The sequence below is a fragment of the Littorina saxatilis genome, linkage group LG2, assembly GCF_037325665.1.
Source record: "Littorina saxatilis isolate snail1 linkage group LG2, US_GU_Lsax_2.0, whole genome shotgun sequence".
Taxonomy (NCBI): Eukaryota; Metazoa; Mollusca; class Gastropoda; order Littorinimorpha; family Littorinidae; genus Littorina; species Littorina saxatilis.
The window spans coordinates 27,728,862-27,756,694 of record NC_090246.1 but is presented as its reverse complement, the minus strand read 5'-3'; the positions used below and the strand labels follow the sequence as shown (position 1 = coordinate 27,756,694).

At 41.7% G+C, this 27,833-nt stretch overlaps 2 protein-coding genes across 7 annotated transcripts in view; one reads left to right on the top strand and one right to left on the bottom strand.

The window, feature by feature from the left end:
• LOC138958649 (rap guanine nucleotide exchange factor 2-like) overlaps positions 1–27,833 on the top strand; it is a 67,945-nt gene that overhangs the window by 6,753 nt on the left and 33,359 nt on the right. For 2 of the 6 annotated variants that reach the window (XM_070329870.1, XM_070329867.1), the window contains exons 7-24: positions 2–48; positions 671–778; positions 2,198–2,215; positions 5,443–5,646; positions 6,487–6,595; positions 7,015–7,300; positions 7,744–7,972; positions 8,932–8,996; positions 9,439–9,546; positions 15,605–15,863; positions 17,068–17,167; positions 17,535–17,662; positions 18,105–18,188; positions 18,741–18,887; positions 19,294–19,425; positions 20,155–20,254; positions 22,633–22,716; positions 23,613–23,864. In XM_070329870.1, the coding sequence (XP_070185971.1) occupies positions 2–48; positions 671–778; positions 2,198–2,215; positions 5,443–5,646; positions 6,487–6,595; positions 7,015–7,300; positions 7,744–7,972; positions 8,932–8,996; positions 9,439–9,546; positions 15,605–15,863; positions 17,068–17,167; positions 17,535–17,662; positions 18,105–18,188; positions 18,741–18,887; positions 19,294–19,425; positions 20,155–20,254; positions 22,633–22,716; positions 23,613–23,864 (2,460 nt within the window). The remainder of the gene's footprint in view (position 1; positions 49–670; positions 779–2,197; positions 2,216–5,442; positions 5,647–6,486; positions 6,596–7,014; positions 7,301–7,743; positions 7,973–8,931; positions 8,997–9,438; positions 9,547–15,604; positions 15,864–17,067; positions 17,168–17,534; positions 17,663–18,104; positions 18,189–18,740; positions 18,888–19,293; positions 19,426–20,154; positions 20,255–22,632; positions 22,717–23,612; positions 23,865–27,833) is intronic. The other 4 variants (XM_070329869.1, XM_070329872.1, XM_070329868.1 and 1 more) reach the window with 4 other exon arrangements.
• The window catches only part of LOC138958650 (phosphoinositide 3-kinase adapter protein 1-like), a 100,054-nt gene continuing 77,798 nt past the window's right edge, over positions 5,578–27,833 (bottom strand). Inside the window, exon 13 of the mRNA XM_070329875.1 lies at positions 5,578–5,714. Coding sequence (XP_070185976.1) covers positions 5,658–5,714 — 57 coding nt within the window. The 3' untranslated portion in view covers positions 5,578–5,657. The remainder of the gene's footprint in view (positions 5,715–27,833) is intronic.

Below are 27,833 nucleotides of genomic sequence, written 5' to 3'. Positions count from 1 at the left end.
GCTAACAACCTCCTGCAGTGGTTTGAGAATCCCACCTACAGACCCAAGGTGAGAAGGGGGGCATTTGGTCTTGGATTTGTAATTTATTTTTTCATGTTGATACAATTTATGTTGTTTGATGTTGTGATATATGTACACACCACGCATTAATTTCTCATTTGAGATAATAAAGTTGCCTATGTCTATGTAACAGGCATTTCTCTAGACTGCTGTTGTGTTATTGTCTTTCATGGGGAATGTTGGGTGGATGGGTGGGTAAGTGGATGGGTGGGTGGTTGATTGGCTGGATGGGTAAGTGGGTGGTTGGTTGGCTGGTTGATTTGCTGGGTGGGTAAGTGGATGGGCGGGTGTTTGATTGGTTGGGTGGGTGGTTGGCTGGTTCGTGGGTAGGTAGGTAGGTGGGTGGTTGACTGGTTGATTTACTGGTTGGTTGGTGTGTGGGTGGGTGGGTGGGTAAGTTGGCACTCAGTCTGCAAGATTGTGTCTTACTCCAGCTGAGCAAGCAGTTAATGTGTTATATTATTTGTTTGAAACTCTTAACTGTTCGGTTTTACACGAATTCATCATTAAGGAATCACTGATTCAAAACAGTGGATGTTCCAATATAGAGTTACAGCAGTTTTTAAAGGGAGGTGTTCGCAGTTTCTAATTGTTTGCCCAATGCTTTCAGGTTACACGGGTGGTACTGTTCTGGGTGAACAATCACTTCAACGACTTTGAAACAGACCCAGCCATGTGTGAATTCCTGGAGCATTTTGAGTGTCTCTTGGAGCGAGAGGTAAGCCAAGAACCACAACTCCTCCATAAAAGTGTTGTGTACATAACTTTCCTTTACTTCTTGAAGTGGAAGGGATGAAGGCTGTTCAATTTTTTGGTTTTGTTTATTCACAGAGTAGTTGCTTCCTCTGTTGCTGTTGTCTTTATTCCACTGTATTTGTTGTTGAATACTTGAATGAGTGCAACTAGAAAGTTGAAAGCGTGAAATGAGAAATTGAGAAAATGAAAACGCTGCATGCAAACTGGCATCGGGCTGTGGTAAGTTAAAAGGGATGTCTATCTTACATTATAAACTTGTGATGTTGCATTGTCCGTTGAGTTTACAGTTTCAGTGGGTACTTCTGTGGTCAGAGTTGAAAGTTAGAGAAATTTGTCATTTTGGGGTAAACAGGAATTCACACCACAAGGCTTGGATTCTTAGTTGCTTTGTTGTGCTAACTTCTGGAAGTGTATGTAATCAAAATTCTGTTTTCTGTTAAAACTAAAAGCAAAACATTTTACACTAATAGTAAACCTCTAACTGAAAAGTATACAGGGTTTACCTTTTTCTTGCAAGTAATGTGCACTTACATGTGTGTTATTGCCCTTCGCTTTGCACACCAATTTACAGTTATGAATTTAAATTTGAATGGCTGCTGATGTAAGTGTCATTAATCCAGGTATGTGTAAACCAAGGCAATGAAACAGGTTGTTTTTAAACAGTTTGTAGAATTAGACACATCATGCATACTGCTGAGAGGTTTGTCGGATGTGGTACTGCCTGTATATAATCAGCTGCATCGTGTTGTGAATGAAGAAATGTATAAAACTTTAGAGGATCAGCATCCCTTAGTTTGAAATGTGTTTGTACATTGTACACAGCTTTAACATAATTTGCTGTCACTTTGATGTGTAAGCGATGGAAGTTGACCACATGTAGTGCTTAGTTCTGTACTGCTTACATTTTCTTAATGCAGACATTGTAATTAGATGTGATTTATGCTCACCAAAAAGTGTATTTGTTTTCGTAATGTTCACAGCAGATTCTGTATAGAAGTGACTCTTCAAGTTGAATTTCTGCAGGACCATTTCTTTGTTTTCGTAATTTTCCATTTTGTTTTCACCTGAATTTGTCTGTCTGATTCAAACTTTTGTAGATTGGAAACAGAAATATTTAGAGGGAAAAAATCTGAGCAGACATGCTTTAAGAGTTCGTGGGTGTTTTAATATAAGTCTTTAAAAAAAGGATTTTAATGGATTTGATGAGGACATCATTGCATCTGGTTCTGTGGTTTTACAATCAGAGTAACAAATAAAAATGGGAAACGATTGGAGGGATAGGTGTGTGAAGTGGAATGGTTGCACCTTGCAGTTGCATGATGTTTTTTTCAGCAAGCAGGCTGTAACAGTGTGTAGCAACTTGTGTTATTTTTGTTTATAGTCAGAGACGGACTTCGAGGTAAGACCAGGCTTCACGCTTTGCCAGCCTCTCACTAACCAATGCAAACAAAAATGCCTGATATATTATGGGAGTTGGAATAGTGATCGACAAGAAGAAGATGGGAGTTGGAACAGGCGTCACATGTGAATTGTGATCTTGAGTACCGCCCAGCTGGTATCCCCTGACAGTTATTATGATTTAGTATTCCTTGGAGTAGACAGCTAGGAAATGTGTTAGAAAATAAGAAAATGACAGCAGTTTTACCACAAAATGCTGCACATTATCAAATTGCAGCAAGCCTGTCTTGTACAGAATAATTTTGGAAAGGATGATTTGGATTGCTTTGTCTTTAATGATATTTTGCGTGGCTTTGTAAAGGAGTTTTGCTTAATGAAAATTGCTGGACAAAGTGTTGGATCATGATGTCCAAGTCAATTGGTAAAACGGGATTAAGACGTTATGAAAAACAAAACAGTGTAACCGGTAGATTTCTATGGTGAATACCAGTGGGCAATTATTCATATTCTTACGGCATGACAGAGACAATTTAACCACTGTAGGTGGATGTTACAAATATGATCACATCTTCATACATGTCAACCTATATGACACACTTACCATAGTAAAAGCCTCATCACACCATAAGACAGGACCAAAACCATAAGAAATCGTAGATTGAGAGTGTTCCATGTAAATGATTGGAAATGGCGCTCCAAATCCAATTTTCCGGACGCAGTAACTTTCACAGACTTTACGCACGGAATACAATAGGCATACCCGTGCCCTTCTGGTGAAGCCTTGATGAATCCTTTGAATTGTGTCGCCCCCTCCCACTCCACTAAATATCTCCCATGGTATACCTTGGGTTTCTTCTTTGGCTGACCTGAACTTGCTGTAGATGCCATTTTTGAGCGCCTGTTACTCGTAAGCATTTCAGTTATCTCCCTTGTTATATTAGACAGTTGAAACTAGAAGTGATCCATTTGAGAATCATGTGGAACGCAGATCCGAAAACGAAAGCAAACGGACTCGCAGAAACGTAATTTTAATGCGATTTTGGTGGTGTTTGGTCCTGTCTTATGGTGTGAAGAGGCTTTTACTATGGTAAGTGTGTGATAGAGGTTGACATGTATTAAATAATGCGATTTTGAGGGGAAAAACAAGATTTTTGCGATTTTGAGAGAAAAACGTAAGATTGTGGTCTTACGACGTACAACTGGAAAAACATGGAAAAAACGTAAGACTTACGTGCAAATCGTAAGGGTTGACATGTATGCATCTTATTTACTGGGGATATATATGCACATATTTATTATACTGTGGTGGTGTTACAAGTATAATATAACCCGCAGTTGTAAACAGGCTTTATGTGCAAGAGGTTTAGAAAATGTTCAGAAACATGAGTCACATTTTTTCAAGTTATTTTCACATTTAGCTTTTACCCTGCTGCCATTGTAACCCAGTTACATGTATTATTACATATTGTATAGACATTTTATTATTGTTCTGTCACCTTTGCTGTATTCATGAATATGACATTGAGGATAGTGTCCGTTTTACCCGACAGTTTGCAAGCAGTAAAGCACTTAAAACTGCAACTTTTTTGTTGTCATAAGTAGCGTGCTCATGTCATAGCTTTTACATCCAGTGTGATAATCAGTGGGGATCAGCCATTTTGCTTTTTTGTTGATTTGTTTGTTTGTTTATTTGTTTTTTGTTTGTTTGTTTGTTTGTTTGAGAAAACAACTTGCTCGCTTTTAGGCTTTGCTGTTTTGTGCCAGAAGACTCCTTAATGCTAACGCGTATTTAAAGCACAAGACAGTCAACGTAAAAATGGGATTAACATACAGTTTTGCCAAGTGTGTACTTTTTTGTGTTCGAGATGCTACCTCCCTTTTCCAGCTCAGATTTATACTTTTAAAGAAGGAACAGAAATTGAGAGTAGATTTAATACTGCAGCAGGTTCTGTTATAGACATGGCAGTAATTGCATGGGGGGTCAATGATATGATTGACAATTGGTTTGGGTCCTGGGCAGCATGTAATCTGTGATTGTATTGGCCCGGCCAGTGGAATCGGTGGTGGTTGCGTGTTTAATGGTGCATTCCTGTGTCACACTTCAGACGATAAAGTGACGGAATATTAACCAACCTACTTTGCTCATTTGTGAACAATGTATCTGCTTTGCACTTCTTGTAATCACATACAGTATTTCTAAAAAAAATCAATTCACCTTCCCCTTCCCCCCTTATATATATATATATATATATATATATGTCAACATAAGATCTAATTCTAATGGGTGCGTTTTACATCTTTAAAGTTGAGTGTTTCTTGATTCTTCTTCCAACCCCCAACCCCTCTTCACTCCTGTTATTTTCAGCCATATCTCTCTCTCTCTCTCTCTCTCTCTCTCTCTCTCTCTCTCTCTCTCTCTCTCTCTCTCTCTCTCTCTCTCTCTCTCTCTCTCTCTCTCTCTCTCTCTCTCTCTCTCTCTCTCAGCCCCCCCCCCCCCCCCCACCCATCACTCTGACTTCTTTTTGTAGTTACATCCATTCAATTTCTTTCACTTTTAATAATCTCTTCTTTAATTCTATTAATCACTAGCTGACTTAGATGTAGACATGTGTTCACATCTAGATGCTTAAATCAACATTGCTAATGACCCACACTGCCATCAATATTATTTTAAAATTTTAAAACTAGTTCTGTAGTTGTTCTGAACAACCTTAGCTCTGATGTTTAGAAACCATAGTTTAGTGTGTTTCTTCTAGCTTTATTTTTTTTTCTGGTCAGTTGAATGATAGAATGGTAGGTTTACTGGTACTTTCACAAGACAAGTCATTTAGATAAGCAGTTTTTTTCTTTCTCTGTTTTTGTGTGGTTTTTTTTCACTTCTTATCACACGTTTCTTTATCCGTCTTCTTTGTGTAGATTCTATATAGTTATTGCTGATGTCTTGAGTTGAAATGCTCTTAAATTGTTGAGCTGTTTGTGAACACAACAAAACAAAACAAACAAACAAACTGCACAGGTTTTCCTCTTCTTCTTCTTCTTTTTCTGTTTTACAACAGTTCAGTACCTGAGTAAATTTTTGTGTGTAAATTAAGAGATTTCTTCACTTCAAGAATACATGGTAAGGCGTCCCTTCATAATATGTAAAACCGAATGAGAAATAGAAACATTCAGACTGATGTCAACACTCTCTCTCTCTCTTATGAAAAAATCTATCACAATGTGTTTCAGCGCATGATGGGTCAGATGAGCTTGCTGAACATGGCGTGTGCGGCCAAGGCCAAGGTCAGAACGGTGACCTTGACAAGGATCACGCGAGACGAGATCCTTCACTTCTCCATCCTGGGCGGGCTGGAGCGGGGTCATGGTATCTTCATCACCAAGGTGGAGAAAGATTCCAAAGCTGCGGAGGCTGGCCTCAAGCGTGGCGATCAGGTCCGTAGTTTTCATTGTTTGTTGTAGTCTGGTTGCAGTTTTGACCAGTGCAGTAACTGTGTGATTTTCTGTAAACAAGAATTGCAGTTTATTTATAGGACTTGCGTCTCCTGTGCTTTTGTTACTTGCAGGAAATAAAAAGGATTGCAATCGGGGGCAGGAGTGAAATTAGTGCAAGTGTTTTTGCATGCTTTTATTTTTATACAGGATAAACAATCACAACTTTCTGAAGAAAGTTCAACAATAACAAAACCACATACCATGTGCCAACTTTTAGTTTGAGCCTCTTGAGTTCTCATCCAACTTCGTGTCTGAAGGGATATTGTCTGAAAGCACTGTCAATACAAGCCAAGGGGTGGCTGTTGGTAAAGGCTGCATAGAACTGCTTGGAAAGAACCACCACCTTCATTGCTAGAAGCATCTAGAATCTTACTCCGAAGGGAAATTGTGTTGCTCCCAAAATCTGGCCTTTCATAAAGTTGTCTATGTCATAGCAGTAACAATATCAGTTGCAATATCGGGTGGCTCAGTTGGTAGAGCACTAGACTTGTGATCCTACGGTCACGGGTTCGATTCCCGGGTCAGACATCGGTATCCATGTCCCACTCCCGTGTCACCACAGTGGCACGTAAAAGACCTCGGTCATTCTGCCATAAGCCCAGGTGGCTGATTACACCTAAACACACACACATCTAGATTACGCCACCCTTGTTGTTGCTAGCTTTCCTCTGGGAGGAAGTGACCCGAATTGTACAGCATTGAGATAATAAAGTAAATGAAATGAATTGTATTTTACGTGTACGCAAAGGTGTAAATGTGGATGTATGTGGGTGTGTGCAGATCCTGGAGGTGAACGGCAAGAAGTTCCAACAGATCTACTACAACAAGGCACTGGAGATTCTCAGGGGCTCCACGCATCTCTCCATATCAGTCAAGTCAAACCTGCAAGGTAGGAAGGAGAAGATGGCACGCTTTATTGTGTTGCAGAAGTCGAAACATCTCCCCCCTGGCCCTCCACAATGCCTGTCCCTGTGGTGGGATAGGGGTAGGCTGTATGCTGGTTTCACCCAGTGTTAGTTAGTGTCATCATGTGTTTGTTTAGAAGATTGCCATTTTGGCCCTGGTGGTTCTCTACAGGGCCTAGTTTCTACCAACAAAGACTGATACAGTTTCCTTCAAGAATTAGGAACATGATTAACAGAATACCACCATGTGTGTTTTGCACAAAGAAGGTCCTAGTTATCTTAGTACAGGTTGACACACAACGTTCTTGCAAATCAAATCCTGGTCTGATTACAGCTTGTAAACTCTGCATCTTGAAACAAATTACAGTCACAAGATCTTTACTTTTCTCCTCTTTCTCTGCAGAGTTCAAAGAGATGCTGCGATCAGCAGAGAAGAACACGCCGCGGAAGGTGAAGCGGGAGGAGAACCAGAACCAGCTAGGTCACATGGCCAGGCAGCGACTGTCCGTCCCCGACCTCGACAGCGCCTTGTCCTACATCTCCACCACCACCACCACCACATCTACCACCACAACCACCACCACCACGGAGAAGAAGCCGGAGAGGAGTAAGGGCCTGTTCAACTGGGGCTCCAAGCCACGCATCAAGAAAGCCCTGGAGAAGATGAACATCATTCCTAAAATGAATGGGTGAGGATTGAGCTAGGGAGGCAATGTACAGTTGTACCCCTTGTTTTGAAACCTCTACAAAATGTGAGAAAGTCTTAAAATGGATGAAGTTTTAAATTGGGGGTAAATTTACAAAGGTTTTGAACAGAAACTCTGTGAAAGCATAGTCTAAAAAGAATGGAAGTCTTAAATTGGGAGGTCTTCAGAAGAGTGGTTCCATTGAACTGCATGATAGTTTCTAAGACAGTTCAAGATAATTCCTTGGTTTCAGTGTTAGGCAAGTTTTCTAAGCATGTTTTTGGCATGTGTTTTGGTTGTGTATGGTTGGTGTTCAACTGATTACATTTGAGTTTCTTGTTATAAAAACTTCAAATTTACAAAGACTGTGCAAAGTGATTCGGCATCTCGCTGACAAAAAATCAGTGCAAATCTTAATGAGTCTGCTTCCATCTTTTTTCAAACAGCAACAGCATCAACCATTCCGACGAGAGCCTGTACACCAAACCGTCACGGAAGTCCTCTACCTCTTCCTCCTCTTCCTCCAACACGGGCGTGCCCAATCACATGAGCGCCAGCAACCCTGACCTCTCCACTCTGACCCTGGGGGTCCCTGACGACAAGAACGACTTTCCTGAACACGTAGTCAAGGTCTACAGAGCAGATCAGTCCTTCAAGTTCCTCCTTATACACAAGGTGAGGGAGAGAAATAATGGAACTCAACTGAGATGAACTGAACTATAAAGAGGCGCTCCTTAATTGAGCCCGAAGTAAACTTCGCAAAGTCTTTTTACGAAAAAATCAGTGCTAAAGCTCCTTGCGGCCAACTTCGCGTAGCATACTCCGCGTAGTCGACTTTGCCCAGTTGATGACAGACTTTACAAAAGGATTTGTTTGTTCATTCATGGGCTGAAACTCCCACGGCTTTTACGTGTATGACCGTTTTTACCCCGTCATTTAGGCAGCCATACGCCGCTTTCGGGGGAGCATGCTGGGTATTTTCGTGTTTCTATAACCCACCGAACTCTGACATGGATTACAGGATCTTTTTCGTGCGCACTTGGTCTTGTGCTTGCGTGTACACACGGGGGTGTTCGGACACCGAGGAGAGTCTGCACACAAAGTTGACTCTGAGAAATAAATCTCTCGCCGAACGTGGGGACAAACTCACGCTGACAGCGGCTAACTGGATACAAATCCAGCGCGCTACCGACTGAGCTACCTCCCCGCCCTTACAAAAGGATAAAAGAGAGAGAGAGAGAGTGATCATGCACTTTGAAAACAGATACCTGCTAGCAGGCATGTATGAGCCGGACTCTCTTTGAAACCAGTTAGTGATTTAGTCGCAAAAACTAGTAGTAGTATTCTCAAGAATGCACAAATTGTCTTGTATTAATGTTGTAGACATTTTTAGAACAAAATAAGGTAAAGTAATGGCTGCTCTGACTGATATATGATTTATTTTCCTGCCTTTTGAAATTTTACCGGAAAAATACCGGAAATGATAGGTTTATGCCATCTGTGGGATGTGGATAAAAAATGTAAAAAGGTATGGGTGAGAGGAGAGTGACAAGTATGTGATGGCAATCCCATTTGATATCATTACTGGTATACATACAAAATGTTTAATTTTTTTTTCTTTTTTTCTTTTTCAGGAGACAACAGCGAAGGAGGTGGTAATGCTGTCACTACAGGAGTTTGGCATCACAGAAGCAAGCGGGTAGGTAGTACACTAGTGTGAACACAGGTATCTGGAGTGGGATTCTTCAGTTTTACTGCAGACCAAAAGATGTGGAACTAGGTGCACGAGAACATTTATTTGGGATTTATATGTAGAAATTCATCACTTTATTCACCTATTATTCCAGACTGCCCCCACCCCACTCCCATACACACACACAGGAAGACACATAAACACACACACACGCATGTACGCAAGTACACATTCACTAAGTAAACAAATACAAATTTATGTTGGGAGACAAGTATTATGTAAATGTATGTGAAAGCTTTTTCAAATTAGCCTTGGCAAGCTTTGAAATTGTCTCTTCAAGCATTGAGCTGTGTTTTGTTTAATCCATTGTATGTGTTAAAAAGAATCCATTCTCTTTTATGTGTCAAAATTCATTGTATGTGTGTGTACACTTCTTTTTTTTTCACAGTAATTTCTCGCTGTGCGAGGTGACTGTAGAGTCTGAGATGTTCATCAAGCGACGACGTCTTCCCGACCAGCTTACGAATCTTCCGGAGCGACTCAATCTGAACGGCCGGTAAGCCGGGCTCTCTCACGCATTCTAATCTTCTCTTTTTTTTTTGGAAAATGTGTTTTCTTATGTTTTTTTTACTCATGTAATATTTTGGGAATTGATTCACAGCATTTTATTTTGTTCCACATCTTGCAGAAATTTCCTATGAATGTTGTGCATTCATTGAAGCATAGAAAATATTATCAAAATGTTTAGATTTATGTGTTCATTCAAGTCATACTGGCACGTTGTTGTTTCACAGTGTGTAGTATGTACTCACAAAATATGAAATTGTAATTGTTTGTGTGCATGTTACAAAAATCATGGATGGAAAATCTGCAAGATGTGGACATGTATATTTTTGCTGTAAATATTCAGCTGTATTTTTTTCTTTCTGTTTTGTTTTGAATTGAATTTTTCTTATTGTTGGTATATATCATGATTACTTGAACTAGCATGCCATTTTTCTTTTTCTATGGAAACGTAAGGTAAACCTAGTTTACGATTTATCCCAAATGTACCAATATTCAGAGGTTGAAGAAGCAGAACAAAAATATTGTGGCATGATAGATAGCCAATGTGAAAGCCTTCAGTTTACTGTCAAGCCATTTATATCCCTACATCCTGGTACACCCAATGGTAGCTTCCAGTAGCCGGCTAGTCCTGATGACGCCCTATCTAATAATACAAACTCGGCATGTTGGGAAAGGTGTCTTCGTAGAAATCTCTCGCCCTCTTCATTTATCTGCACGAAGTTATCCAGACGGCAGTACAGTGGTACCTGCGATGAAAGGACACCCTTGGGACCAGCCCAAAGTGTCCCTGTAATGCAGGTGGCCTCTCACAGAAGGTATATTCAGGCATGGGAATTGTCCGCCAAACGGCGGATTTCTGCCGAATTTTTTTTTTTGTTCCGCCCAAAAAGCAAAAGTGTCCGCCGAAAAAATAAACGGGGGAGGCACACAAAAAAAGCACCGGTTACTTTTGCCTTTGCGCAAAAGTCCGCGAAAACTTTCCGTACTTTGTTCACGCACTGCTACCGCCCGCCTCAGTTACTTGAACTTTTATGTTTGAAAGTAAACCAGATTGCACAGATTGTGTTACAAGTTACATTTTCCTGTTTGTCTCAACAGATCAATTTTTTTAACAAATTTAAACCATATAATACATGTATACATGTATTTCTTTTTTCTATAAAAAAGCAAAAATTGGTACTAAAAACTCTGATTCTAAAAACAGAATTTAATGGCAAACTTGGAGCTCAGATGACACCAGATTGCACCATCTGGGTTCTTTGGAGAATTTTTTTTCCGGGGGGGCATGCCCCCGGACCCCCCTAGTAAGGCTAGGCGCTTCGCGCCGTCGACTTGACGCTTCGCGTCTTCAATTTTCAGCCTTTTTTACAATTTTCAATTCCCATGCCTGTATATTTTGGTCTTGAAAATGGACAAAGGGATAACAGAAGGTGTGATGCCTTTTATCAAGAGGTGTCCTCTGATTGGAGAGGCCTGACATCGCAGGTACCACTGTAGCTCTGGCCCCAAGAGTGAACAGATTTGAACTCTTGTGCATCGGGGTAACTGCAGGTTCTGGGGGTAGTGTCTCCAATGCCATGGAAATGGGGCCTTCGGCTCTTCTGTACTGGTAGATTCTAGACTAACATGCCAGATCATAATTCTGAATTAACATGTCACTCATTTAGATTAAGGAAACGTCAAGGATTTCCCTGAGAGAAATCATGTTGACCTACAGTACGTAGTACCAGTGAGACATCAGTTTTGGGTGAAAGGTCTGCACACAGTTTATGTGTCAGAATGAGATTCTGTTAAGAGTGTAAGATTTAAAGAGGCATTAATGTGGGTAATATTGGGCTCAAAAGTGGATTAATACAAAAAGATGGATTTGGATAGAATAAGACAAACAAACCAATTACATAAAACAGTAAAAGGATCAACTAGTCAGACTAACCAGTAGCATCAAGAACTGATTCTTGGTATTAAGGTAAACAAAACTGCAAAATAGTGTGTGAAAGTTAAACCAATTGTCAAACCAGTGTGTGATTTCATGTCTGTTGTAATTGTGCCAAATTGGTCACCTTGTCATGTGTCTACTGCTTTGAGTATTTCAGTGTAGCTGCCCGCTTGGCTCTCTCAGAGCGGGTTCTGTGCCCTTGTCACGTCTCTAGCCTCCGCCAGTCCATCCGTCCGTCCTCTCAGCCCACAGACCGCACTGGCAGTTGCGCACTTTGCCGCCTTCAGACCGCGCTAGGCGAGCGTCTGTCGGGACACTTGATCATGTCTGTACTAGCCCCAGTCTGCAAGGAACATGCGCACATGGCACACAACAAGCACACAGGCTCATTCATCTCTCTTGACCGTTGTCTGTACCATACTAGTTGCCCTTGGGTTAAGTCTGCATGCATAGCACAGAACACTTTCAAAAGATCATCTGTAAAGTTGTTCACTCACAAGGTATAACAGTTGTATGGGGGTTTGTTCCCTCGCTGCTCTCTGCATGTAGGGAAGACTTGTCTGGCCTGATGTTGGTTTCACTCAGTCGTTCCTTCTCCTGAATCTTCATTGAATTAACGTTGCCTGCTACTACGGGGCTGGCCTTGCTGTTTGAGTGTGTTGTGGCTGGTATAGAAACATAAGCTGCTTTTTGCATGTTCCGTTGTGTGCTCTGGAGGAGATGGATTTTCAGGCCCCTTATTTTGGTTTCGGATTGATTTGCAAAATCACTTAAATGACTACAAAATGACAGCCCCTTACATCCAGATCCTGCTTCCTTGGGTTTCGGTTTGCCTCGGTCTGCTGTCACCCCAGATCTCTTTAGTTTGTCTGGTCCCCACCACCATCATTTTGTAGATACCACTCACCCCACTTGTGTGTTTAGCCATTTTTTGCTTCCCCTCCCTCAACCATTCGTTCCTGCACCTTCCCCAAATTTGGTGTTGTGGTTTTCCTCCCTTTGGCTGTTGCTTATTAGACATAGTGGTTGTCGTGTATGTTCAGTATTTGTAGCTCAGGTTTTGTGTAGCATCCTTGGAAAGCACTAGAAATCATTGTCTCTCAGCTGTAGTATGCACTGCAGTGTTCTGCTCGCCCTACAGAATTTGCTGCCTGTAAGATAAAGATTTACCACCTTGAATGCACTTCTCAACTTCACGTGCACACACAGAACTTCATCAGAGTTTGTGAATGTTAGTAGCATCCACAGAACATCGTCACACTTGTTGAGCAACGTCACAAGGTCAGCAAGGTCAGGCTACACTCTTGACTCTAACTAATGATTGTATCTTAACTCCGAGTCTCTCAAGTCTTGGTCACTTCTAATTTCACATCTCTATGAAATGACATTCTCATAGCGGACTCTTGCCTTTACCTGTACTAGCAAGCATGTGTCTTTCACAACAACATTGAAGCAGTTCCATTGGATGATCTGATTCATCTTTAGCTGGAAGAACTGTATCTCTGTGACAGATACAAGATACAAGATACAATACAAGATACAAGAAATTTTATTGTCCTCATCAATACAAGGAAATTTGGCATGTGTGTGGCAAGACATAATACACTGATACATAGACATTTACAAAGCAACAACTGAAGTTCAACAGATGTAATGTTGCCCCCTCCCTCCTTTCCCTACAGCTTGCTGTTTCACCCAACATACGAGGAATAACTAGTCTGTTTGGACAAGACATTCTCATGCCCTTGGCTTGAGCAATAAGAACTTTAACCATGTATATGCAAGGTAGTTCATGCTGATCTATTAACGACAAGCAGCAACGAATGTGAACTGTCTTCTCAGTGAGAATTTGAGAGCAAAGTACAGACAAATAAAATGTATGTGAACCCTCCGAACACAAGAAACCAGCAGTTAAGCAGCAGCTTAGGGATTTCCACTACATCCCCTGAACATCTCATAGAAACAGTTGGCATGCCTGAAATGCATGCTATCTTTCCTCAGCACAGAATTGTTCTTCACAGAGGTTTTGCGCTACTAACTGTCTTGGTCCAGATCTTTCTGAACTGTCGTGTTTGTGTGTGCTTGTAACGTGGGTACATTGCTAGTCTGTACTTATGCAATAACCTTACAACTCTGTGCTTTCCGTGTTGTCGTTAATTCTTGTTATAGTATGTACAGAAATTAACAGTCTGAACAGTGTGCCTGTAAACAACTCCCAGAAATATATAGTATAGATAGCATGTAATTGGAGATTTAAATAATAAATAGTCTCTTGTAACAGATGGTTAATCAGTAGGAGTACAGCAGATATAAGATTTCGCCTTTCAAACTATATGCATCTTCTTCCTGTCTGTATGACATTTTACTGCTATGAAGAGATCCTTTAATCATTCTACTGATATTCTTTTGTTAAGAATCATAATATCATCCATACTGGACTCGTTTCTTTGAATCAGCCTTCTAGTCAGTATTTTCTCTTGTTATAAGACAAGTGATGATTACATGTACTTTCTAATTGGATGCATGTTTTTTTGTTTGCATTTTGTTTTTGTATTACATTTCATCTTCATTTCAGCGGTTTTGGTCACCACAAAAGCCATATTTGCAAATGAACAAGATTTTTTGGAAATTCTGATTCATTTTACGCATTATAAATGGAAGAATGACAAGATTCAGCTTGTGTATGAACATATAATTTGGCTTTTGTGGTGCATTTTTACGTTCATTTTCTGTTTACAATCAACATTTCAGTTTAAAGAAGGCTGACAAAAAGTTTCATGTAATTACCTGCTTGCTAAAAATAACTGGATCTGAAGAATTTTGATTTACGTTATTAAAACAAGACAAGATTGTCAATTTGTGATGCAAATGAGAAAGAGGATAACAATTTTGTCAGCCTTCACGTGACGTTCTGCATGAATGGTTTGCACGAGGTTCTTTGAGTTGAACATTTTATTTTGGTCTCTTTTAACGTGGGTGCATGCAGGGACACACCTCAGGGTGCAGTGGAATCGTAACAATTTTGGCAGAATCCGCCAGCTATCCTAATGTTGACGGGTCATTTGAAAAAAATGTTGTCATTGGAACAAAGGAATACAAGTTTTGGGGGATTTTTTTTATCTCCGCAGTTTGTATCATAATATCAATAATGTGTGTAACATAAGTGTGGTAAGTACCAAATGTTTGCAGTCTTACAGAAAAGAACAATAGTTGTGTTTTGTTATGATTAAGTTATATGTTTTGAATTCAGAGAGGTGGGGGGTTGGGAGGGTGGTTGGGGGTTGGGAGAGTTGAGGGGGATGGGGTAGGGGTGAAAGACTTGGGGTAGGGGTGAAAGACTTGGGGTAGGGGTGAAAGACTTGGGGTAGAAGAACAAGCGGAGTTGTGTTGGATTCCACTGCACCTCTGTTGGACATGCATGTGGGTCATGGGATTATCTGCTCATTTCATTGTTCATGAACATCGAACGGGAATGGATGAAATAAGGCAGCTTTAATTTGAGAAGTATTTGCAGGTTGTTTTCAGCTTAACAAATGCACACACAAAAATGACGACTTATTTTGAAAAAAATATGCTGCTATAAGCTCTCATCCACTCCTGTGTCGTGTATTCTTACTGGTAGAGGTGTACACAAGATGATCAGTTTAGATTCTTATCGGAAATTGTTTACCCCACCCCTCTTACTTCTTTCATTCCTGCTGCAAATGTTTGCAGTATTGGTTTTATGTTCATGTCCTTTCTGAAGATATACAGAAATTGTACTAAATTAGAATGAAATCAAGTTTATTCATCAAAGATCTTGTGTACACAGCTAGCTAGAAACCAATATCTCCCAGGCAAGTAACAAACATAACGATAAACGCTGAATTAATGAACGTATTCAGTATACCTCAAAGCCTCGTCGACACACATTTACTGGCTGCTTGTAACGAACGGCCTGTGACGCCACGAGAAAACCCAGAGTGCTAGACGCTAACACACATCTTCCCTCTCTGCTCCTTCCTCCTTTTCCCCGCCCGCTCGCTCCGCCTGCCAATGTGCGCTGTGCGTGCACTGTGGGCTGATTGGACGACATGGACGACCACGTGGTTTGGACTGGCGGGGGTATCAGGCGCACTTTGCCTCCTGTGCATAGATACTACCTGAAGAACAACCTGAGCACGGACCCCCTCATTCCCGACGAGATGATCGGGGAGCTGCTGAAGGAGAGCCAGATCACGCTGCTGCAGCTGAACGCCCCCGAGGTGGCCTGGCAGCTCACCCTGGAGGACTTCAAGGTTTTCCGCGAGATCGAGCCCACCGAGTACGTTGACGAGCTCTTCGAGCTGGACTCCAAGTACGGCTGTCCCATGATTCGCAAGTTTGCTGAGGTGAGGTTGTGTTGCTGGGAACTGTGGTTGTTTTTATGTGTATAGGATCAAACATATAAGTTAGACCTTGGGAAATGTGCTAAGTGTGGAGCGTTACTACAGTCGAGATCGCTTTACACGAAATGAAAGGGACCAATTTTTTTTTTCGCGATAACGAAAATGATCAAACTATTTTGAAATCGGTTTACTTGCAGCGATGTTCGCGAAACTCGTTTGAACTGCTGACGCGATTTGGTTTCAACTTTCGGTTTGAACGGAAGTACTCTTTTGTGTAAGAATACAGCCCGCGTCTTGTTGTTGTTAACTTCGCAGGAGTCTGACTTTCGGGTCGCTTCATTTCTCTGACAGCGAATAAAAGGCTCTTTTTCCAAAGGAAGCCGCTTTTTTCCGTGTTTTGACGGGCCAATGAAGTGATGAAATGATTAAAGCATAGAAGATACCCGTTTTAAGTATAAACGCTTCAACAAAGTTGATCGGTGCTGACCAACCGAACAAACGCGCGTAAGCCGTAGAGTGTTTTCGGAAGTGGCTTCAGAATCTTGATATACCGTGACATTTGTGTGCCATCTGCTCCAATTTCCAAAGTGAGAGATAATGGAATTATCGGGAAGAATATGCACGCGCAAGAAGCAAACACCACAAGAGAGCTGTACCGACTTCGTGATAAAGTCTAAATTTACGTCGACCATTTCATTCTTTCTTTCAATGGGCCGTGCAAACACGTGAACACTTCTCGCTTTGGAAACTACAAGTTGAAAAAACCAGTTGTTTGGTGGTGCAAGAGACCGAGAATCGGCTTCGTGTAAACGTTTTTTGCGTGAGTCTCAGATCGTTTTATTTCGCATTATGATGTTTTTTTTAGTAGGGTTTATGAAGGGAATGATTGGGACTGACAACACGTTTCGCGTAATGGTTTTTTTCGGCTTATCGTTTTTCGTGTTAAATGATCTCGACTGTAGTAAAAAAAATTCTCTATTACTGATCGGAGCATTACCAGTAAAAATGTTTCGCTATAAAGTGTTGCTCATGGTAAGATTGTGGTTGTTTTCTCAAAAGGGAATGCATTTATATCATAGATAGCTTGTCCACGTTCCCATGGTTATCTTTGTTGTAAAGTTTGAAATTAGCATTTGCTTGAAATCTGTCCATTGGTTTTATTTTTCTGTACAGCCATTTGATATTCAAAGCTGGGTTTTGTTTTCAGCTGGTGAATCGTGAGATGTTCTGGGTGGTGACAGAAATCTGCGGAGAGCCCAATGTGGTCAAGCGCATGAAGCTGGTCAAACACTTCATCAAGATTGCAAGTAGGTTTCACTGGGCAATTGTTCTGCTTCCTTTAGCTCTGCTCAGGCACCTACCACTCGATCACACTGCATTGCTTTTATCACCTTGATCTTAGTCTTAGTCTCTGCATCAGTATAGATCTTGAAAGTGCAATGTTGAAGCAATTTTAACAGCAGCTCTAAAGCTATCCGTTAAAATGAATAAGCATGATTGTGGTCTCATTAAATTCAGTGTTAAATGTACATACATACACCCATCAAAATATGTCACAGACTGACTTTGAAATCATTACAAAATCTAGTGCTGATGAGTGTGTATTTGAAATCATTACAAAATCTAGTGCTGATGAGTATTGTGCACTTTTCACCATTTTCTGTGTGTGTTCAGAGTGCTGCAAAGACTACAAGAACTTCAACTCCATGTTCGCCATCATGAGCGGCTTGCGGCACGGCTCTGTGTCACGACTACGCAGCTCGTGGGAAAAACTGCCCAGCAAATACAGCAAGATGTTTGAGGTCAGCCACTGAAATAATGTCTGTGTTTGATGCGTTCCACTTGAACTTAAAAGTTTTATAAATCCCTCTCTGTAAATTTCAAATTCAGAACGATAGTTGTGTGGAAGGAATTTACAAAAGATCCAGTCACATTTTCCTGCATGGCTAGAGTGCTGTTCCTAAACAGAAGTGTTGCTGAGGATGTCAAAGACACTTCAAACCACAGAAAAGACAAGAATTTACTTCATGCAATGAAAACTTCTTTGCTCTATAAAAAGTTGACCTCGCATGAAGAATTTGTCTCTGCGACACACAGTTTTGATGCCCATCAGGAGTGCATACATTCATTTGTTCATTAAAATGACTATGCAGCAGCAGTTCATTGTTCAGTCGAATATCTGCAAAGAATGCAAGTGACATGTTTGAGCAGTTTGTGTGACATTCATCTGGTGATTTGTTCCAGGACTTGGAAACGTTGATGGATCCATCACGAAACATGGCCAAGTACCGCAACTTGCTGAACAGCGAGCACATCCAGCCTCCAGTGGTGAGTTGTTTTGCCACGCTTACAGCAATGTGCAGCACAACAAAACTTCAGCATGCATGTAGGCCATTTGAACATTGATCTTATGCAAGATCAGGCTGTTTTTTATGCAGGTGGTAATAGTAGAAATTACATTATTCATATCTAAAGAACTCTTGTAGCAAAAAGACAAACACTAACATACAAAAAGATATACAGAAAGAAAAAACAGAAGGATAAAGATGAGAATAAGATTTTATATAGTCCTGTGAGGTTACCCTCCTGGAAATTGGGGTTGCTGTCTCTCAGGGGAAACCAAGCTGCCGTACAGTACGGCGCTACCTTTTTTTTTCTGCTTGCGTGTATATTAATGTTTTCAAGCCCTGAGACTTTCGCTGTGAACTTGGGATCTTTATCATGCGCATGCGTGCACACGGGGGTGTTCGGACACTAAGGAGAGTCTGCACAAAGTTGACTCGGGGAAATAAATCCCTCGCTGAACGTGGGGATCGAACGGACTGAGCTATCTCCTTGCCGAAAAAAGCAAATGTAATGAAATGTGCACTTGTTGTCCAGATCCCCATCTTTCCTGTGGTGAAGAAGGACCTGACCTTCATCCACCTGGGCAACGACTCCTACGTGGACAGGCTGGTCAACTTTGAGAAGTTGCGCATGATTGCCAAGGAGATCAGACACTCCAACAACATGTGTTCTGCAAGATACGTAAGTAAAACTCTATAGTACCTCACATACAGTGGAACTATATGGATCAATCAATCAATTAATTCAGCTTCAGCTGAGAACAGAAACTCACACAAAGTTACACATGCCTTTACACAAACACATACAGGAGCACAAACATATATCCAGGAGTTGGACGAGAAAGGGACGAATGTTTGACTTCATTCTTCAGAAGAAACTGCACCTACAGCTAGAAAAAGAAATGGGAGAGAAGACTTCAACCATATGTACTTAAGCAAGCCATGGTAAATGAGGGTGGGTCGTGAGGGAATCATTTGGCTGAATAAATTTGTATGATTTGCCCTGGAGTATTCATTCTCTGGAGAAAATCTGTTTTGCTCTTTGTACTGTTTCCCCATCAGTAACCAGGATTTGTTTGTACCTTTAGGATGTGAGCAACATGTTACTGAACACACAGAGTCAGTTTGGCAGTTCCCTGGTGTCAGGTATGGCCACGCTCAAGCGAACAAAGAACCGACGCGGCTCAGCGCTTCCCAACCCCAAGAAGATGTATGAAGAGGTAAGGCCGTGAGCTCCTTTGCCAACATTGCACTTCTTTCTGTCTGTCTTTGTGTCTGTCTTTATTTGTTTATTTATTTATTTATTTCCTTTCTCTCTTTTTTTCTTTCTTTCTTTCTTTCTGTCTTTGTGTCTTTCTTTCTTTCTCTTCTTTCCTTCTTTACTTCTTTCCTTCTTTCTTTCTTTCTTTCTTTCAATTTTTGTTGTTACTGAAATGCTTGTTTAAAAGCGTGTGTCAAAAATAAGCAGAAGCATTTTGTGGACGTTTTTAAACTTGGATGAGGGGATTTGGTCAAATCTCGGGGAAGTGGTTATAACCCTAAGAAAGAAACAAAGTGTGTGTGGTTGGGTGTATGAGAGATAGAGAGAAAAAGAGAAACTTGCTGCAAAGATAAGTGCGCATACCAGCAGTTTTGACTAAAGATAGAGAAAGCTTAGTCTTCTTCTTCTTTTCGATCGCCGATCACACTTGGAGTCCAGATCTTGAGATATAATTAGTGGTCCTCTGCAGCGCAGCCACTGGCCCGTACAGCTTGTTGTGCAGGGACTCCGGCATTGGCCAGATTTCCTCTCTCAGCACCTGGTGGTTCCTGCAGTCTCGTAGGATGTGGGCCGTGTGAGAAAGCTTAGTCACTGAAGATGAATAAATGAATAAATAAACAAACTATAATCACACAATTCAAAAACCTTGCAAGTAGCTGTACCTAGCTAACGAAGTGTTGCTCCCCAGGCCCAGATGGTGCGGAAAGCGCGGTCCTACCTGAGTACCATGCCCGCCAACATCAATGAAGAAGAGCTTGCTGAAATGTCCAACCAGTGCGAGGCACCAGGTAAATGCTTGCTCTTTCTTCTTGGTCTTTTGTTTCTTCGTTTTTCTTGTCGTCATCTTTCTTTTCTTTGTCTTTCTTTTCATAGTGTGGTTGGATGGATGAGTGGGCAAGATAAAAGTTGTACGTGTGTTGTTAATAATTTTCGATTCCTGTACTTGGATTATTTTGTGAGATTTCAGCGCAAGTGAACAAAAGAAATGATTCCCAAACATTCACCAATTTATTGCCAACTTGGCTATTGTAATAGTCTTCTGATAGCAAATTGAAAGGCTTTCTCCAGAAGTTTTTGATATGTGGATTTCACTGTGTGTGAGAAAACGTTCAGTTTTGACATTTGATTCATTGAACGACTGAAATGGTTTTTTGACTCACATGCGAAGCAAAAGTGAGTCTATGTACTCACCCGAGTCGTCCGTCCGTCCGTCCGTCCGGAAAACTTTAACGTTGGATATTTCTTGGACACTATTCAGTCTATCAGTACCAAATTTGGCAAGATGGTGTATGATGACAAGGCCCCAAAAAACATACATAGCATCTTGACCTTGCTTCAAGGTCAAGGTCGCAGGGGCCATAAATGTTGTCTAAAAAACAGCTATTTTTCACATTTTTGACTCACATGCGAAGCAAAAGTGAGTCTATGTACTCACCCGAGTCGTCCGTCCGTCCGTCCGGACGTCCGTCCGGAAAACTTTAACGTTGGATATTTCTTGGACACTATTCAGTCTATCAGTACCAAATTTGGCAAGATGGTGTATGATGACAAGGCCCCAAAAAACATACAAAGCATCTTGACCTTGCTTCAAGGTCAAGGTCGCAGGGGCCATAAATGTTGTTTAAAAAACAGCTATTTTTCACATTTTTCACATTTTCTCTGAAGTTTTTGAGATTCAATACCTCACCTATATATGATATATAGGGCAAAGTAAGCCCCATCTTTTGATACCAGTTTGGTTTACCTTGCTTCAAGGTCAAGGTCACAGGAGCTCTTCAAAGTTGGATTGTATATATATTTTGAAGTGACCTTGACCCTGAACTATGGAAGATAACTGTTTCAAACTTAAAAATTATGTGGGGCACATGTTATGCTTTCATCATGAGACACATTTGGTCACATATGATCAAGGTCAAGGTCACTTTGACCCTTATGAAATGTGACCAAAATAAGGTAGTGAACCACTAAAAGTGACCATATCTCATGGTAGAAAGAGCCAATAAGCACCATTGTACTTCCTATGTCTTGAATTAACAGCTTTGTGTTGCATGACCTTGGATGACCTTGACCTTGGGTCAAGGTCACATGTATTTTGGTAGGAAAAATGTGTAAAGCAGTTCTTAGTGTATGATGTCATTGCTAGGTTTAGTTATTTGACCTTGACCCTGAAGGTCAAGGTCATGTAAAGGTCAAGGTCAAGCATGTGAGTCGTATGGGCTTTGCCCTTCTTGTTCCCATTTTCTCTGAAGTTTTTGAGATTCAATACCTCACCTATATATGATATATAGGGCAAAGTAAGCCCCATCTTTTGATACCAGTTTGGTTTACCTTGCTTCAAGGTCAAGGTCACAGGAGTTCTTCAAAGTTGGATTGTATACATATTTTGAAGTGACCTTGACCCTGAACTATGGAAGATAACTGTTTCAAACTTAAAAATTATGTGGGGCACATGTTATGCTTTCATCATGAGACACATTTGGTCACATATGATCAAGGTCAAGGTCACTTTGACCCTTATGAAATGTGACCAAAATAAGGTAGTGAACCACTAAAAGTGACCATATCTCATGGTAGAAAGAGCCAATAAGCACCATTGTACTTCCTATGTCTTGAACAGCTTTGTGTTGCATGACCTTGGATGACCTTCACATGTATTTTGGTAGGAAAAATGTGTAAAGCAGTTCTTAGTGTATGATGTCATTGCTAGGTTTAGTTATTTGACCTTGACCCTGAAGGTCAAGGTCATGTAAAGGTCAAGGTCAAGCATGTGAGTCGTATGGGCTTTGCCCTTCTTGTTTTAAATTGAATGACTGGTGCGACTGTGAATCTGAGCTAAACATGCAGAGACGTTTACCCTGCTTTCTCCGCCTTCCCCTTTGTCTTCCCCTTCCCTTCTCTCGACTCTCTCTTTATCAGTTCCTGGCCCAACCTCTGTCTAGAGTATGAATTTTTTTTTAACTACAGTCAAACTTGTCCTAGCCACCACCTCTTGAGAACGACCACCTGTCCAAAACGACCACCCTACAGGGTCCCAAATGGGCTTTTCCTCTATATATTTCACCTTTCCATAATAAGCACCTGTCTCACAAGACCTCTTTTGGTCTGTCCCTTGGGTGGTGGTTATAGAAAGGTTCCACTGTAACCGGAATTGTGTGTCCGTGTGCAGCTCGCAAGAGAGACGCCTCTCCTAGTGTCAACAACTCTCCCAACCTGGAAGACAAGCGCTCGGTGCCGGCAGGGCCGAAGTTCGGTGAGGCTTCATTCGCATGACGTGTTTGTGCTGATCTGTGTCTAATGTATCTCCTGTCCCATCCTCTGTACTCAGAGTCCAATCAGTTGAGTTTGACAGTGTAGCAGTTTTGAGTGGAGTAACCTTTCAGTTTGTAGGTACTGAGGGTGTTACGGTGAAGGACTGGTAACAGTCTAGACAATGTCGCTTTAAGGTTTCGTGGTACTTTTTGGAGAGAAATGAGCAAAACTAAACAAAATTCCTGATCATTTTGTGAATCTGGTTTTAACTTTTTAAATCTTCCTGGTCCAACTTTTGCATACCTGTGTTTAAAGGGGAGGGAAGCCGTGCTTTACAACTTTGATGTTATGGTGGTGAATTCTATATCTATTTCAGAAGCAATCAGTATTCTGTTTTATTATGGCTTTTTTGCTTTCGGCAGGTATATATAGTTAATTGTAAAGACACATTTTGGTCACCATTTGAGTGAAAATTCCAGGGTTGATATAAAGGCATTGCTACTTATTTAACAGTGCTCAGTTTTCTGCTTGGTTGGAATGAGACATGGAATCTAATGCTTTGAACTTCAGTTCTACTTCAGTTCTGTGCCTTCAGTTTGATTAGCATATAACCTGTAGCAAGTGTTATGTTTGGTTCAGTTGTGATTGTAACTTCATGTTCTGTTGCGTGAAATAACTTACTATTAGAGGGACTACTTTTGCCTGTCTGATTTCAGTTTGCTTTCCTGAAAATGTTAAATACAGTCTGTCATTCAGCCTTTTGTTCTTTCGTTTGCTTTTCTGTTTGCCTTGTACACATACATGTTCTCGTATGTAAACGTATGGAGTGTTCTGTTGAGTGTTCTGTGCATGGCATGTCACCAACCCTGTACGGTTGGCTTTTTTTTCCTCTCACAGGGACGGAATCGCCTGGAGCCGTCCGCAAGATCATGGCTCTCACCGATAAAGTTCGGCCGCACAATCCAAAAATCCCCGTCCCACCTGTGACCAGCCCCGGGGCGGGGAGACGTGGCCCGTCTTCGCCTCGTCACGGTCCAGGGGTTGGGCATCCATTGATGCAGAACCGTCTCTTACCTGTCCGGCTGACGCATGAAAGCTCTTCTGTCGTTAGTCTCAGTAACTTGCCTCCACGCAAGCCTATACGCACCGGTAAGACAGTCTGTTGCTGTTCTCTCACTCACCATTGCCATCACGGTAAAGTCAGTCACCCTATCATCGCCATTTTGTCAGTCACAATCTGATCAACATTCTGTCAATCTGTACGATCACCGTCAAGACAGTCACCGTATCATCACCGTTCAGTCAGTCACCATCTCATCACCGTTCAGTCAGTCACCATATCACTGTTCTGTGAAATATCATCAGCGTTCTGTCTGTCACAATCTCATCACCATTCTATCAGTCATAGTCTCATCACCATTCTTTCAGTTACAATCTCATCGCCAATCTATCAGTCACAATCTCATCACCATTCTGTCAGTCACCATCTCATCACTATTCAGTGGGTCACAGTCTCATCTTTCTGTGAGTCACAATCTCATCATCATTCTGTCAGTCACAAGCTCATTCTGTCAGTCACAATCTCATCATTCTGTCAGTCACAATCTCATCATCATTCTGTCAGTCACCAGCTCATCATCATCACTGCTCTGTCAGTTTAGACATCAACCATCGACACCCCACTTTTTTTTTTCTTAAAGTGGTTGTGTGTGAAACTTGCACATTGTTTAACTCCCTTGAATGTGTCACTTGCTAACCGTCTATGCTAGTCTGATCGGTCGGACATCTTCAGTGGCGGTCTGATAAGTTGCTCTCTGCAAACTTGTTGATTTTCAAAGAGAACTTCCTTTATTCTTTGAGTCAGTCAGTCGTGGCACTGTGAGGGCAGCTTATACATTAACTTGCCTTTTTGACTCACATGCGAAGCAAAAGTGAGTCTATGTACTCACCCGAGTCGTCCGTCCATCCGTCCGTCCGTCCGGAAAACTTTAACGTTGGATATTTCTTGGACACTATTCAGTCTATCAGTACCAAATTTGGCAAGATGGTGTATGATGACAAGGCCCCAAAAAACATACATAGCATCTTGACCTTGCTTCAAGGTCAAGGTCGCAGGGGCCATAAATGTTGTCTAAAAAACAGCTATTTTTCACATTTTTCCCATTTTCTCTGAAGTTTTTGAGATTGAATACCTCACCTATATATGATATATAGGGCAAAGTAAGCCCCATCTTTTGATACCAGTTTGGTTTACCTTGCTTCAAGGTCAAGGTCACAGGAGCTCTACAAAGTTGGATTGTATACATATTTTGAAGTGACCTTGACCCTGAACTATGGAAGATAACTGTTTCAAACTTAAAAATTATGTGGGGCACATGTTATGCTTTCATCATGAGACACATTTGGTCACATATGATCAAGGTCAAGGTCACTTTGACCCTTATGAAATGTGACCAAAATAAGGTAGTGAACCACTAAAAGTGACCATATCTCATGGTAGAAAGAGCCAATAAGCACCATTGTACTTCCTATGTCTTGAATTAACAGCTTTGTTTTGGTAGGAAAAATGTGTAAAGCAGTTCTTAGTGTATGATGTCATTGCTAGGTTTAGTTATCTGAAGGTCAAGGTCAAGTAAAGGTCAAGGTCAAGCATGTGAGTCGTATGGGCTTTGCCCTTCTTGTTTTATCTGTCTGTTCATCTTCTTGTCTCTTTAGCTATTCATTCATTCAATCATTCACTGAGTCATCTCATTCATGAATTTGATCAGCTTTATTAATCATCTGCTAAGTGTTTCATTCAGCCATTTACAAATGTTTTTCGGTATTTGAGCATTACATAATTGATCATTAGGCTGTTTTTGAACATTCTGCTATGAATGTGCAGTCAAAGTGAATGCTTTTCTGGTGTTGCTTCAGCGTGAAATTGCTTCTATGTTGTCTCAACATGCATGTTTGCTTGTGTCTACAATGTTTTTCTTTCAATGATTTCAAAATGATCTGCATGTGTGTTTATGTTCATGTCATGAATTTGTTTCTCATGCTTTTCTGTGAAGTGTAACGCAAGTTGATGTTGTATTGTTTGCTTTGACGTGTGCAATCAGCTTGCTTTGTTTTAGTACTTTTACACTACAATATTGCTCAGAATTCCTTCCTGAACAAAATGGACAACAGATTATTGTAGTTAAATCCATTTTGAGGTGGAAAAGGAACTCCTATATTGTAAATCACCATTTAATATCATATTCTTACTCCGAATCACATTAGCATTGAGTCACCTGAGATGCTTATCACTGAAAAACGCTTACCCGGCTAAAGAATTTAAAGGGAAGCAACCCCATCACCAAAACGAAAGTGAAAGTAGCTTTGGTAATGGGCCAGTACACCGGGAGTTACCTCCCATACGGGTGTATGCCACGTCACTTCCTCTAGGAACACGTGCCTATTAGCATACGTCTTTTTCACCTCGGAGAGGACGGTTCACTTTTTGACGCTCTGTGGCTGACCTTGTGTGTTTGAGTGACACCCGCCGGCCACGTTACCCAGCTTGTCTGCTCGCCTTGCCTACAGTTTGGTGAGCTCGTTCCCGTTTGTTGTTGGTTGTTTGCGCTGTTTCGTTACTGTACGTTGTCCGTTTTTTACGGACTTGTGTGTCAGTGACTTGCGTGTTTCGCCATTTTGTTGTGTGAGTTAGTTAGCTAACTCGTGTGACTTTGCTAGTAGCTCTGCGTGCCCTCTTTCTGTTTGGGCAAGTGTAGCTTTAGTATTTTGTTGACGCGTAAGCGTGTGTGTTTACTGTGTTTTCAGTCGTTTTGACTTACGTTTCAGTAAATCTTTTTACTTTGCCACGTGTTGTTGACGTTTGTGTCAGTGTCTTGCGTGTCGCCATTTTGTTGTGTGAGTTAGTTTTCTAGCTCGTGTGACTTTGTTTGTAGCTCTCCGTGCCTCTGCTTGTGGGGCAAGTTTAGCTATAGTATTTTGTTAACGCATTAGTGCGTGTGTTTACTGAATTTTCCAGTCGTTTAGACTTATGTTTCAGTAAATTTTTTCGCGTTGCCACGTGTTGTTGTCAACATGTCTGATTCAGACAAGCGCCGTGGCAAGTCGGACCCCAAGGGGAAAATTAAGGCTAAGTCTTCCTCTTCCAAAGCAACGTTACTTGTTACAGACCAAGAGCGTAACACTTTGTTGGCTGTACCAATTTCGGCGCCTAGCGCTGTTACTACTTCTGCTTCTTTTGCGGCGCCTAGCGCTACTGTTACTTCTGCACCTGTCTCTACATCGGAGACTTCGTCTTCTTTGTTAGCACCTGGACAAGGTGCGTTGGTTTCCTCTCTGTTAAAGTCACTGGTTCCAGAAATCCGCAGCTTGGTGCAGGCAGAATTTCAGCGTTCCGTCGCCAGCAGTTCGGCGTTTCCGGCATCTGGCAGTGACGTCCGGGCATTGGCTTCCGTGTCTTTGTCCTCCACTTCCGGCTTGGAGCAGCGTCCTCCCTCTTCAGCGTCGGTTGGTAAGCAGAGCTGGTCCGATAGCCCTCGTGAGGCGCCTGGACGTTCTCCTTCGGGGGACAGCTCTTTCGCATCGGGTCACGACCGATACCTTGCTGATCTTTCATTTCCGGCGATAACCTACGAGGCCCCGGACTTGTTCGAACAGCGGCGGCAGTCGGTTTCGACTGCCGCATTTCCGGCACTTGCCGGAAGTGATGATCCGTCCGCTCCGGCACGCTACGGCGGTCGCGGCAGGATGGAGTATTCACTGACTTCCGGTCCTTCCGGATCGCGAAGTCAACCAGTGCAGTCTTCACTTCCGCATTTTGCGGTTCCGTTGACTACACTTCCGGTTTCGGCCGGAAACGCTTCTTCCTCTTCTGGTGGTTCCTTCCGGATACCAGATAGTGGATTACAGCGTGCGCCTTCCGGCTTTCAAGCGCCTAGGCTTGAGCAGGCATCACTCCACTCAGTCGGGGGAGTGACGTCAGCTCATCCAGCTCCGGTTTTTGCGGATGGTCGTCCTGCTTACCCTTTACCTTCACAGGGTTTTGGGCGGCAGGATGACGTTAGTGCTCAGGCTTTTCCGGTTTCCGGTTTGCCAGGGCATGCTTCTGCTTCCGGAACTGGT